Genomic DNA, 12,298 nt, shown 5'->3' on the forward strand with positions numbered 1-12,298 from the left:
TCAAAGTGCATCATGTTTTATTTTTTATAAACTAAATACCACATATTTACTCGTATTCTAAATATAACCGAGAGGAAAAATAATTCAGGACATGCTTCGAATCTCAGCAACAAGAATTTATGATTTTATTTATTTAAAAGTGGTATACAACAAAATGTGCACAAAGGGTATACAACAAAATCTGAATAACAACAAAGATTTGTTGTACTACAAGAATAACTTGAAAACATTTGTTGTTCTCCAAAAATCCATTGTCAAAATCTAGAATTGTTTAAATAATTTATTTTAATATTATGTGTAAACAATGTAATTTTAAAAAAAAACTTACTCCCCTCGATATTTTTTACATAAACCGAGAAGTATGTGACGTTTGGGATGAAACATATTTTATTGTATTTTTTATTTAAAAAGAACACATATTATCCTGGTTTTGGGTAATAATCAAGGGAAAATACAAATGTGTTTATTAAGTTTCTTCAGCTTCCTTATACAAATATTTGACGTCCATTTAGTGAGTATCTATGCTCAAGACACAGTTATTAGTGATCCGCGTGAAACCGAAAAGACATTATAAAAGAATTCTAAATATTAAAAATTGATAGTGAAACATTTGACATTGAAAATTTTAAAATCTAAAGAAGCATTTATTTTATTTGAGAAAAGTTCTCTAAGATGGATTGCAAGAGCAGAAAGTTATTTGGGTTTAAGACTTTTGTTCTTAAATAATCATATAACTGAATATTTATTTTTCTTATCTAACCTTTTTTTTTGTTTTATGTCAGAAATAACTGAATACAAAAGCCATAAAGAATATATTGCATCCAACATTTGATTTTCCCCAAGATCAATGAAACAAGGATCCCTAACATTTATTCTTCCCCAAGATAGCGAACATTTGTTCTTCACCGACAATGATGCCGATGAATTGGATTGAATTTGTTATATATGTTTAATTTAATATTCCGCGTAAGAAATGTAGTTTGTAAATAAATTAATGTATTAATATTATGTGTAAACAATGTAATGAGTATTTAAAATAAAAAAGAATATATTTTTCCTCGGTTTTGGTCATAAACTAATAGGTATGAAAATATATAAAATCTACTGTTGGGGATCAATCCAATGATCATATAAACTATCCTCTCGGTTGTTCTAAAATTAAGGGGTATAGTGGATAATTTTCATGATGCCCTTCGTTACTTCACCTTTGTAACTGAGAAAACACTTCAATGTAATCTAACCTGAGTTTCTGTAGGAAACTGTTTTCTACTAACCTTACTTTGTGTTTTCCAATTGGTCTATCTAGTTTTAGTTTCACCTTGAAAACCCATCTAATGCTGATGGCTTTCTTGTTATTTGGAAGCTCAGTCAACTTCCAAGTCTTGTTTCTTTCTATAGCCCCAAGTTATTCTTTCATGGTCTTCAGCCACATTTTCTTCTTGAGTGCTTCTTCAGTACTCACTGGTTCAGAGTCTACTAGCATGACACATTGAATGAATTCTCCTTCAGACTCTATTTCAGTATCTTGCAGCTTGTCAAACTCTGCAAACCTTCTTAGTATTTGCCTGATTCTTTGTGGCCTCTGAACTTGTTCAGAATCTCTACAGACGCTGAAACAATATCAGATGCTAGAACCCCAGAAGTACCACCTTTAGAGGCATGACCACCTTCATAGTCTGGAATATTCCTAGAGTCTGGATCTTCACCAGAGTCTGAATCACCATCAGAATTTGGATCTGGATCAGAATCAGAATCACCTTCAGAGTCAGCGTTGCCTTTAGAGTCAGAGTCGCCTTCCGAGTCTCCGTCAGAATTATCTTCTGATTCTGACTCATCTTTAGAACCTTCAGATTCTGAAGTATCTCCAGAGGTTAACTCTACACCAGAGTTAGATTGATATTTTACTCCAATCCCACGCTTCTGATTGCTTCACAATAACATTTATGCTGAATTCAACATTGTTACTCACAGGATAATAGAGCTTATAAGCACATGTACCATGGTACCCTACAAGCAACATAACTTTGCTTCTGTCATCCAACTTCCTTCACTTAGCATTTGGAACATGTTTGTAACAAACAAAACCAAACACGTTCAGATGGCTCACACTTTTCTTATCTCCAGCCCACTTCTCTAAAGAAATAATTTCCTTCAGCTTTTTGGTTGGACACCTGTTGAGCACATATGTTGCAGTAGCATTAGCTTCTCCCCACAAGGTGTGAGGTAGCTTCTTCTCCTTCAGCATAATCCTTGTCATATTAAGCAAAGTTCGGTTTCTTATTTCAACAAGACAATTATGTTAAAGAGTGTATGGAGCAGTCACCTCATGCTCAATTCCATTCTCCTCACAGAACTTTCTGAACTCTGTAGAGTTATACTCACTTCCACCATCAGTTCTGAGAATTTTCAACTTCTGACCACTCTTATTATCAGCCTTGATTCTGAATTTCTTAAATTCAGCAAACACCTCGTGTTTGAAATTTATGAGGGATACCCATGTCATCCTTGTGAACTTATCAACAAATGACACAAAATATTTATTCTCTCTAAGTGAAGTTACTAGAAATGGTTCCACCGCATCAGAATGCACCACACCCAGAACATGCTTTGCTCTTGGAGGCATTTCAGATGCAAATGACATTCTTGGTTGCTTTCCTCTTATGCACACATTGCATGACTTCTATGGTTTCTTAATTGCAGGAATTCTATGTACCAACTTCTTTGAATTCATATGCCCTAAGCTTTTGAAGTTCAAATGACCAAATATTTTATGCCACATCTTATTTTCCTTCACAACACTTGTTGCACTAAGGTATTCAAAGTCTATAGTTTTAACATTCACTTTGAATGTTCTATTCTTCCCCTATTCTGACTTCATAATCAACTTCTGATTACAGTCATACAACTTCAAAACATTGTCCTTCATGGTAACTAAGAATCTTTTCTCAATTAATTGACCTACACTCATCAAATTGCTTTTCATGTCAGGAACATACCACACATTCTGAATCAATGCTGATTTATCATTATTTAGGACTACTCTGACATTTCCCACACCTTCAACATAAAGTTATTTATCATCAGCACATCTGATCTTTATCCTCTTACAAGAGTTAAAGTCAACCAACCGTTTCTTATTTCCAGTAAGATGATTTGAGCAGCCAGTGTCCATATACTACCAGTCTGCCAAATACGCATCATCAAGTTCAAAAGCCATCAATAACACATATTCATCATCAGAATCTCTTCTAGCTATGTTTGCTTCTTCTGGCTTCCTTTCCTTGTTTGACCAACAATCAACAGCGAAGTGACCAAACTTCTTACAACAGTATCACTGAACTTTTCTCTTGTCATACTTCTCCTTCTCCTTCTGAGCACTCTTCTGCCTTCCAAAAGTTGAGGTCTCATACTACTTACATAGAGACTGAAACTTCACCTTCTTCACTGATGCATCACCGTCGTATGACCATACTAATGTGTCCCACGCAGTCTTTGCCGTCATCGAATAAGCAATTTTATCAAACACATTCACATCCACACACTGATGGATGTAGAACAACGTCTTCTGATCCTTCTTCCTCAGACCATGTTGGGCATTTCTCTGCGCATCCGTTGCATTTACCAGAAGTGCAACCAGAACGTAACCGTCGTTGACGAGATCAAGAACATCTTGAGCGCCGAACAACACACGTATCTGAATCATCCACCGATTCCAGTTCTTGCCATCGAACACTAGAAGCTTGGTACTCAGATTACCGTTTCCGTTCATCTTCAACCTTGTGCAATACACTTAGATCTCACCAAACAATAATGTTTCCCAATCCCGCAGAATCAAGAAATGTGATTTTGTTATGATTTCGATCAAAAGTTCAACACGAACTCAAGAAACGAAATCAATCACACAACACCTCACCATTCACTCGTGTTTCCCTATGGATCTGATTTGAAGCTCTAGATACTAATTGTTGGTGCACAAGGTAAAAAAATGAAGATGGAGGATGAAAGAGAAGAGAGAGAGAGAGAGAGAGAGAGAGAGAGAGAGAGAGAGAGAGAGAGAGAGAGAGAGAGAGACCGAAAATTCTAACAAACTTTCTCTAATAATTTCACTAACGGTTACACACAAAAATTAGTTGCGCACACATTGCACTACACTATTCCGTGGATACAACTGTTGACAGTTATAACACTATATATATACAAATAATAATGCCACATAGGCGAAATATTAAAATACTGAATTACCCTTCAACATTGACCCACTAGGTTGGATCTTCAAAATCAAACTATAACGTCACTCCTATGCAATGATAGTAGATTGCCTCTTTACTCTTATCTGTATTCGCGTTTCTGTTCTAACGAATCTCACCGAAGTAGTTTTGTGTAACTCTTAACGAAAGAGAGAAACTAGAAAAATAGTGTAGGGATAGTCATTTATATTGCAAATCATAAAATAGTTCAAGGAACTAATTCATAGGAAAAGTCCTCATGATTTGGAAGCAATGAAAATGCAACCGACAACAACATTTTCACTCAATTATTTTTCAAACAGCTTTGCGTTGATTATGCAGCAACTTCATAGACAGTTCAACGAAACTTCCTTAAAACTGTTGACCCGTTCCACACTTGAAGACACAACAGTGCTGATTGCCTATATCTGCAACTTTATAAAACAACTGATTGACACTAAGAAAGAGTAAATAACAATGAAAATTACATTACATTCATTGTTTTCCTTCCTTTTATGCTTCTACTACATATATATCAGTTTCCAAATCACTTTTATCTCTGCCAAATGTCGTGAGCATCAACAATCATCACTACTCCAGTTAAAGAACAGTCTTATGTTCAAGCTTGAAAGTTCAAGCAAACTGAAGTTGTGGAATCAAAGCATTGCTTGCTGCAACTGGAGTGGTGTAACTTGTGACACTGAAGGGAATGTTATTGGCCTTGACTTGAGTGGAGAATATATCTCTGGTGGATTTGACAATTCAAGCCGTCTTTTTAGTCTTCAACACCTCCAGAAACTGAACTTGGCTAATAACAATTTCAATTCTCTCATTCCATCAGGATTCAGCATGTTGGACAAGTTGACTTATCTGAATTTGTCACATGCTAGCTTTGTCGGGCAGATTCCATTTGAGATTTCACAGCTTACAAAGTTGATTACTCTTGACATTTCAGCTTTTGATTACTCCCTAGGACAATGGCTGAAACTAGAGAAACCAAATCTACAGAAGCTTGTCCAAAATATGACTGGTCTTAGGCAATTGTATCTAGATGGTGTATTATTAACCCAGGCTCAGGAAAACAAATGGAGCAATGCTTTGTCTCCGCTGCGTGACCTGCAAGAGTTGAGCATGTCTTACTGTAATTTATCAGGACCACTTGATTCTTCCCTAACAAAACTAAAAAACCTATCACTCATTATTCTTGATGGGAACAGTTTTTCGTCTCCGGTGCCAGAAACATTTGTCAATTTTAAAAACATGACCACCCTTAGTCTTGCATTTTGCGGGTTGAGTGGTATATTTCCACACAAGATATTCCAAACTGGAAAGTTGTCTAATATTGATTTATCGTTCAACAACAATCTCCATGGTTCATTTGCAGAATTTCCTTTGAGTGGATCTATACAGACTTTAAGGGTAAGTAACACAAACTTTTCTGGAGAAATTCCATACACCATTGGTAACTTGAAGCTATTATATGAATTGGATCTTTCTTATTGTAAATTTAGTGGAATACTTCCTAATTCACTATCAAATCTTACAAAACTTAGATACATAGATTTGTCGTCTAATAGCTTCACAGGTCCAATGCCATCATTTTACATGGCCAAAAACCTTACACAGCTAGACCTTTCTCATAATCGTTTAAGTGGTGAAGTTCCAACATCTTCTCACTTTGAAGGACTGCACAAACTTGTCAACATTGACTTGCGTGACAATTTTTTCAATGGAAGCATTCCTTCATCCCTTTTTACACTCATGTTACTACAGAAGATTCAACTTTCATCCAACCAGTTTAGTAAATTTGATGAATTCTTAAGTGTGTCTTCCTCTGTAGTCAACACCCTTGATTTAAGTAGCAATAATCTCTCGGGGTCTATTCCAAAATATATCTTTCAGCTCGGTTCAATTTCTTACCTTGATCTTTCCTCTAATAGATTCAATGGGCCGCTGCAGCTAGATGAGCTTTTGGGGCTTAGATATTTATCTACACTAGTCCTTTCATACAACAAAATATCAATCAATGTGAATGTTAAAAAGGTTAATCATACTTCCTTTCCCACTCTTACCAATTTAAATTTGGCATCTTGCAATATGAAAACTTTTCCTAGTTTCTTGAGAAACAAATCCAGACTAGGCTCGCTAGACCTTTCAAATAATCAAATTCAAGGAAAAATGCCCAACTGGATCTGGAGACTACAAAATCTCAAAAGTCTTAATGTTTCTCACAATATGCTCACTGATTTGGAAGGACCTTTGCAAAACTTAACTTACAAATTGATAGGCCTCGACCTTCACAACAACCAATTGAGAGGGCCAATACCTGTTTTTCCTAAATATGCTTCCTATTTAGATTACTCAATGAACAAATTTAGATCTCTCCCACAAGACCTTGGTAACTACCTGAATTTCACAATATTTCTCTCTCTTTCAAATAATAATTTACAGGGAAGCCTCCCTGATTCCTTGTGCAATGCTTCAAATCTTGAAGTGCTTGATATGTCCAATAATAACATTTCTGGAATAATTCCCACGTGCCTAATGACTCAAAACCTCATGGTATTAAATTTGAAGAAGAACAACCTATTAGGCTCTATCCCAGATGTATATCCACCTTCTTGTGCTCTAAGGACTCTGGATCTCCAAAAGAATAACTTAGATGGACAGATTCCAAAATCTCTTGCTAATTGCTCAACAATGGAAGTGCTGGACCTTGCAAACAATAACATCATTGACACATTTCCATGTTTTTTGAAGGACATATCTACACTCCGAGTCCTAGTCTTGCGGAAAAACAAATTCTATGGTCCCATTGAATGTCCAACTACGGATGACACTTGGCCTATGCTTCAAATAATTGATCTAGCCTTTAACAACTTCAGTGGTAAGCTACCTGAAAAAAGTTTCGCAGGGTGGGAGGCAATGATGTCTGATAAAAACCAAATTGATTCGAAAGTAAACCACATCAGGTTTGAGGTTCTTCAATTCAATCAAATTTATTATGAAAATTCAGTAACAGTTACAAGCAAAGGTCAACAACTGGAATTGGTTAAAATCATTTCAATATTCACAACCATTGATTTCTCATCCAATCATTTTCAAGGACCTATACCAAAGGTGCTGATGGACTTCAAAGCACTTTATATTCTCAACATTTCAAACAACCATTTCTCAGGTGAAATCCCTTCTGCCATAGGGAACATGAAACAATTAGAGTCATTAGACCTCTCAAATAACTCTTTGGTTGGTGAGATTCCTATGCAGCTAGAGAGCTTGTCCTTTCTTTCTTATTTAAACCTTTCGTTCAATCATTTGGTGGGTAAGATTCCAACAGGTACTCAACTTCAATCATTTCCAGCTTCTTCCTTTGAAGGAAATGATGGACTATATGGACCTCCATTGACTGAAATACCAGATGATAAGAGGCAGGACGAGGTGCATCCTGAACTTGCATGTGGGAGGCTAGCTTGTTCTATAGATTGGAATTTCTTAAGTGTAGAACTGGGATCTGTTTTTGGTCTTGGAATCGTCATTTGTCCTCTCATGTTTTGGAAGAAGTGGAGAATAAGATATTGGAAACTTGTGGATAAAATTCTTTGCTGGATATTTCCAAGGATGTATCTTGAATATGTAACCCAGAGAGGACAAACATACATAGTTTTAAGGTGGCATTAGTTACTAGTGAGTTTTCTATTTTCAACAATGTTGTTTTCAACAATGTTGTTTTCAACAATAAACAATTTCCTGTTGTTCAGTAACTTTGACAGTCTAGACAATTTCCACTTGTAATCCCTAAACAAGAAGAGCATAAAATAGGGTGTAGAAAAAGTTTCATATTAGAAGGAAATGGCATTACAACTCCTAAAGACAAGTAATGATAAAATTTGAATAGTTCTTAAGTGTTGTAACTTTTCATAAAGATAAACGACATGTTCAATTCAAATATAATGATTATAACAAAATATTTTCTTGTTAATGATTATAGCAAGAAACGTTTGATAAGCTAAGTAATAATTCTAATGGAACTTTTGCATAAATATTATAGACTCACTTTGTGAGATCTAAAATTATGATGCAACAAAGTCAAAAGCTATAATTAAATGATAAGCTTTACTTTGAATGATTCAATGTTTTGTTCTCAAAATTGCTTTCTTTCTATTTATTAATGTTTCTAGTTCAACTTGACAACCGTTTCATTTAGGGTGGAAGATAAGATTTTATGGTTTTTTATCAATTATTTTTATAATCCTTTATTTTCTTAATAATTATCTTTTAAATTAAAAAATTTCCCTTTCTATTTCCTCTATTGTGTCATTTCCAGTGTTAACAAAAATAGTAACATTAATTTTATTTTAATTTTTTTTCGTAATCACTGTCGATGAAGAGTAAATGTTGGTTATTGGAGAAAAAAATGTTGGTTATTGGAGAAAAAAATGTTGGTTATTGGAGAAAAAAATGTTGGTTCCTCATTTCATTGAATCTTGGAAAAAATCAAATATTACTTTATGAATGTAGAGCATAGGATTTTTCTTTTTGTGATGTACCTTTCAATGATTGAAGCTTCCAGTCGGTGATGATTTTTCATATATCCTTTAAATATCCGCATGTATCGCTCTATAGGATACATCCATCTTAAATAAACTAGACCACAAAATCTAATTTCTCTAACTAGATGAACAAGTAAGTGAACCATAATGTCAAAAAATGATGGAGGAAAATACATCTCCAATTGACACAATATTATTGCAATCTCATCTTCTAATTCATATAATTTTTTGAAATCAAGAAATTTATTACATATAGCACTGAAGAATAAGCACAATTTGGTTATAGTTACTCTTACATTTTTTGGAAGGATGCCATGGATAGCCACTGGTAGTAGTTATTGCATCAAGACATGACAATCATAAGATTTTAAGCCAATTAACTTGAGATCTTTCATTGATACAAGTTTCTTGATGTTTGAAGAGTAATCTTGGGAAACATTGATACCATGCAAACACTCGCAAAAACTTTTTTTTCCTTTTTATATAGAGTGTGACATGCCGGAGTTAAATAAGATCTTTTTCCTCTATCTTCTGAAACCAACTGTTTTCGTATACTCATCTCCACCATATCTAAAAGGGAACTATTATTATCTTTAGTCTTGCCTAGAATGTTTATAATTGTTCCTATCAAACTATCACACACATTTTTCTCCACATGTATCACATCAAGACAATATCTTACATTGAATCTAAACCAATATGGAAGATCAATCAACACTGATCTCTTTTTCCAAATATTTCTCTCAACGGGACTGTCTTTATTCTTTCCAAAGAAAATGGTAAGGTGTTATTGTCGTTGATAAACTTCACCGCCAATTAAATATTTATGAGTGTTTTCAAGCTCCATGCTCTTCGTTAAAATCCTTCTGCAATCTATGATAAGGATGATTGGTTTTAGAAATTTTCGATACACAATATAAACTATCTTTTTTCCAAACTCAAGCTGGTGAAAACAGGTATTAGATTCACATATAGGACATGTTTTACGTCCTTTGATACTATATCCAACCAAATTACCATATGCAGGAAAGTCGTTTATTGTGTGTGCAAAATAACATTGTGCACATCTTAAAATTTTCACCAGAATATTCAACATCAACGTCAACATCTTTACCCCACAAAAGTTTTAAATCCTCAATTAATGGACTTAGATAAACATCTATGTCGTTTCCAGGTTGTCTTGGTCCATAAATCATCATACTTAACATCATATACCTGTGCTTTATGCACAACCAAGGAAATTTCTTTTAAATCGTGATAAGAACAGGCTACGGAGAATGGTTAGTACTCAGATTACCAAAGAGGCTAATTTCATCTATGGCAAGCCCAGACCTAAGGTTTCTTGGCTCAAGGCCAAAATCTGGAAAAAAATTAACCAATTATCTTCCATTGTAAAGAATCAGTTACATAGCGAATGTTTCTATCATATTTTATTTCATCTGAATGCCACCTAATATTCTTTGCGTCATTCGCATTAACAAAAAGTCTCTTTAACCTTGAAATTATTGGGAAGTACCATAACACTTTATCAGGAGGACACTTCTTACTAAAATTGTCATTGTCATCACCATTGTTATTCAACTTGTAGCGCGGCTCACCATATTATGGATATTGACCCAAATTTTCATAATATTTCTTGTATGATATGCAATCATTAGGGCATGCATGTATTTTGACATACTCCAAACCCATTGGAAACAATATCTTCTTGGCCTCATAACAACGATCCGACAAATTGTTATCTCCTGGTAGCATTTGTTCCACTAAATCATGCAATCCTGTGAAACTTTTATCCAACCATTCACCTTTTGCCTTCAGATTAAATAATTTTAGCAACGCAGGCAATCGTGTTAAACTAGTGCACCACTTATATAAAGGTGCATCTTTGTCGCTACATAAATTGTCATAAATATGGGCTTTCTATTGGTGTAAGCCTTAGAGGCCAATACTTTTGTTACTTGTATCGAATTATTTATTAATAATAAAAGGCATTTTTCTTTATTATGTTTGTTTAATAAAGTCCCTGGAATAGATAGTTCGTTTAATGTATCAAGTATGACTTAATCATGAGATCACATTAAACATAAGGACACTATTCTTAAAGTATCCGTAGTCAAGCTTTATTGTGAGGTGGGATAACATTAAAGCATGAAGACTATTATGTTTGTAGACTGATGATCACGTCTCATGGATCATGGATAAAGAGTTATCAAGTCTTAAACATAGGTATGAATATTAAGAGTAATATTCATACTGGATTGACCCGATATGAGAATACTATATAGAATGTTATGCAAAGTGTCATAAGTTATTCTCATGGTGATAATGGTGTATACCACTCTTCGACCTGAAACCACTATGGACCCTAGATGTAGAGTCGAGTGCTTTATTGTTGATCCAACCTTGTCCGTAACTGGATAACCATAAAGACAGTTGATGGGTACTCCACGAAGCATGCTAAGGGACATGAGTGACCTAGATGGAATTTGCCCATCCTTCGTAACAGGATAAATGTCTATGGGCCCAATATTGAACTGGACAAGGATGACACGGTCTATGCCTTGTGTTCAATATAGACATAAGGGCAAAAGGGTAATTATACACATAATTATTATCACAGAAGGATTTGTCAGATCACAGGACATTTTCGTGTCTTGGGTAGCAGTGATGTGTTGCTAGATACCGCTCACTGTTTATTATGTTAAATGCGTGATTTAATATAATTGCCAACGTCGCGAAAACCTACAGGGTCACACACAAAGGACGGATTGATGAGAAATAGAGTAACTAAGGAACACCGTAAGGTACGGTGCACTTAAGTGGAATACGAAATATGGTAAGGTACCACACGCTTAAGTGATTTTGGGCATATTATAAGATATGGGCCAAAATACACTTAAGTGGGCTTTTTAGCTTGAAGCCCACACAAGTGGTTCTATAAATAGAACCCTTGGGTAGAAACATTGTCACTCTTGCATTCCGTTTCTCTCTCTCTCTCAATCAAAGCCTTCATTCGTCCTCTCATGTTTTGGAAGAAGTGGAGAATAAGATATTGGAAACTTGTGGATAAAATTCTTTGCTGGATATTTCCAAGGATGTATCTTGAATATGTAACCCAGAGAGGACAAACATACATAGTTTTAAGGTGGCATTAGTTACTAGTTGAGTGTGCTAATTATCAAACTAGTATTTTCTATTTTCAACAATGTTGTTTTCAACAATAAACAATTTCCTGTTGTTCAGTAACTTTGACAGTCTATTCTATTTTAAACAAGAAGAGCATAAAATAGGATGTAGAAAAAGTTTCAAAAATAGTATCCTTTATTTTCTTAATTTTCTTAATAATTATGGTTTTTTATCAATTATTTTTATAATCCTTTATTTTCTTAATAATTATCTTTTAAATTAAAAAATTTCCCTTTCTATTTCCTCTATTGTGTCATTTCCAGTGTTAACAAAAATAGTAACATTAATATTATTTTCATTTTTTTTAATCACTGTCGATGAAGAGTAAATGTTGGT

At 34.5% G+C, this 12,298-nt stretch overlaps 1 protein-coding gene across 1 annotated transcript; it reads left to right on the top strand.

Moving 5' to 3' along the window:
* Positions 1-4,424: 4,424 nt before the first annotated feature.
* Positions 4,425-12,043, top strand: LOC127106403 (receptor-like protein 7). Its single transcript, XM_051043698.1, has 2 exons — positions 4,425-7,910; positions 11,939-12,043. Exon 1 carries the CDS (start codon positions 4,704-4,706, stop codon positions 7,902-7,904), a length of 3,201 nt encoding a protein of 1,066 aa, XP_050899655.1. The 5' UTR covers positions 4,425-4,703; the 3' UTR covers positions 7,905-7,910; positions 11,939-12,043.
* The last annotated feature ends 255 nt before the right edge of the window (positions 12,044-12,298 follow it).

The sequence above is a fragment of the Lathyrus oleraceus genome, chromosome 7, assembly GCF_024323335.1.
Source record: "Lathyrus oleraceus cultivar Zhongwan6 chromosome 7, CAAS_Psat_ZW6_1.0, whole genome shotgun sequence".
Lineage (NCBI taxonomy): Eukaryota > Viridiplantae > Streptophyta > Magnoliopsida > Fabales > Fabaceae > Lathyrus > Lathyrus oleraceus.

What these genes read in the sequence shown, in the direction of transcription:
- LOC127106403 (XM_051043698.1), top strand. Translation starts at nt 4,704, where the DNA reads ATGAAAATTACATTACATTCATTGTTTTCCTTCCTTTTATGCTTCTAC.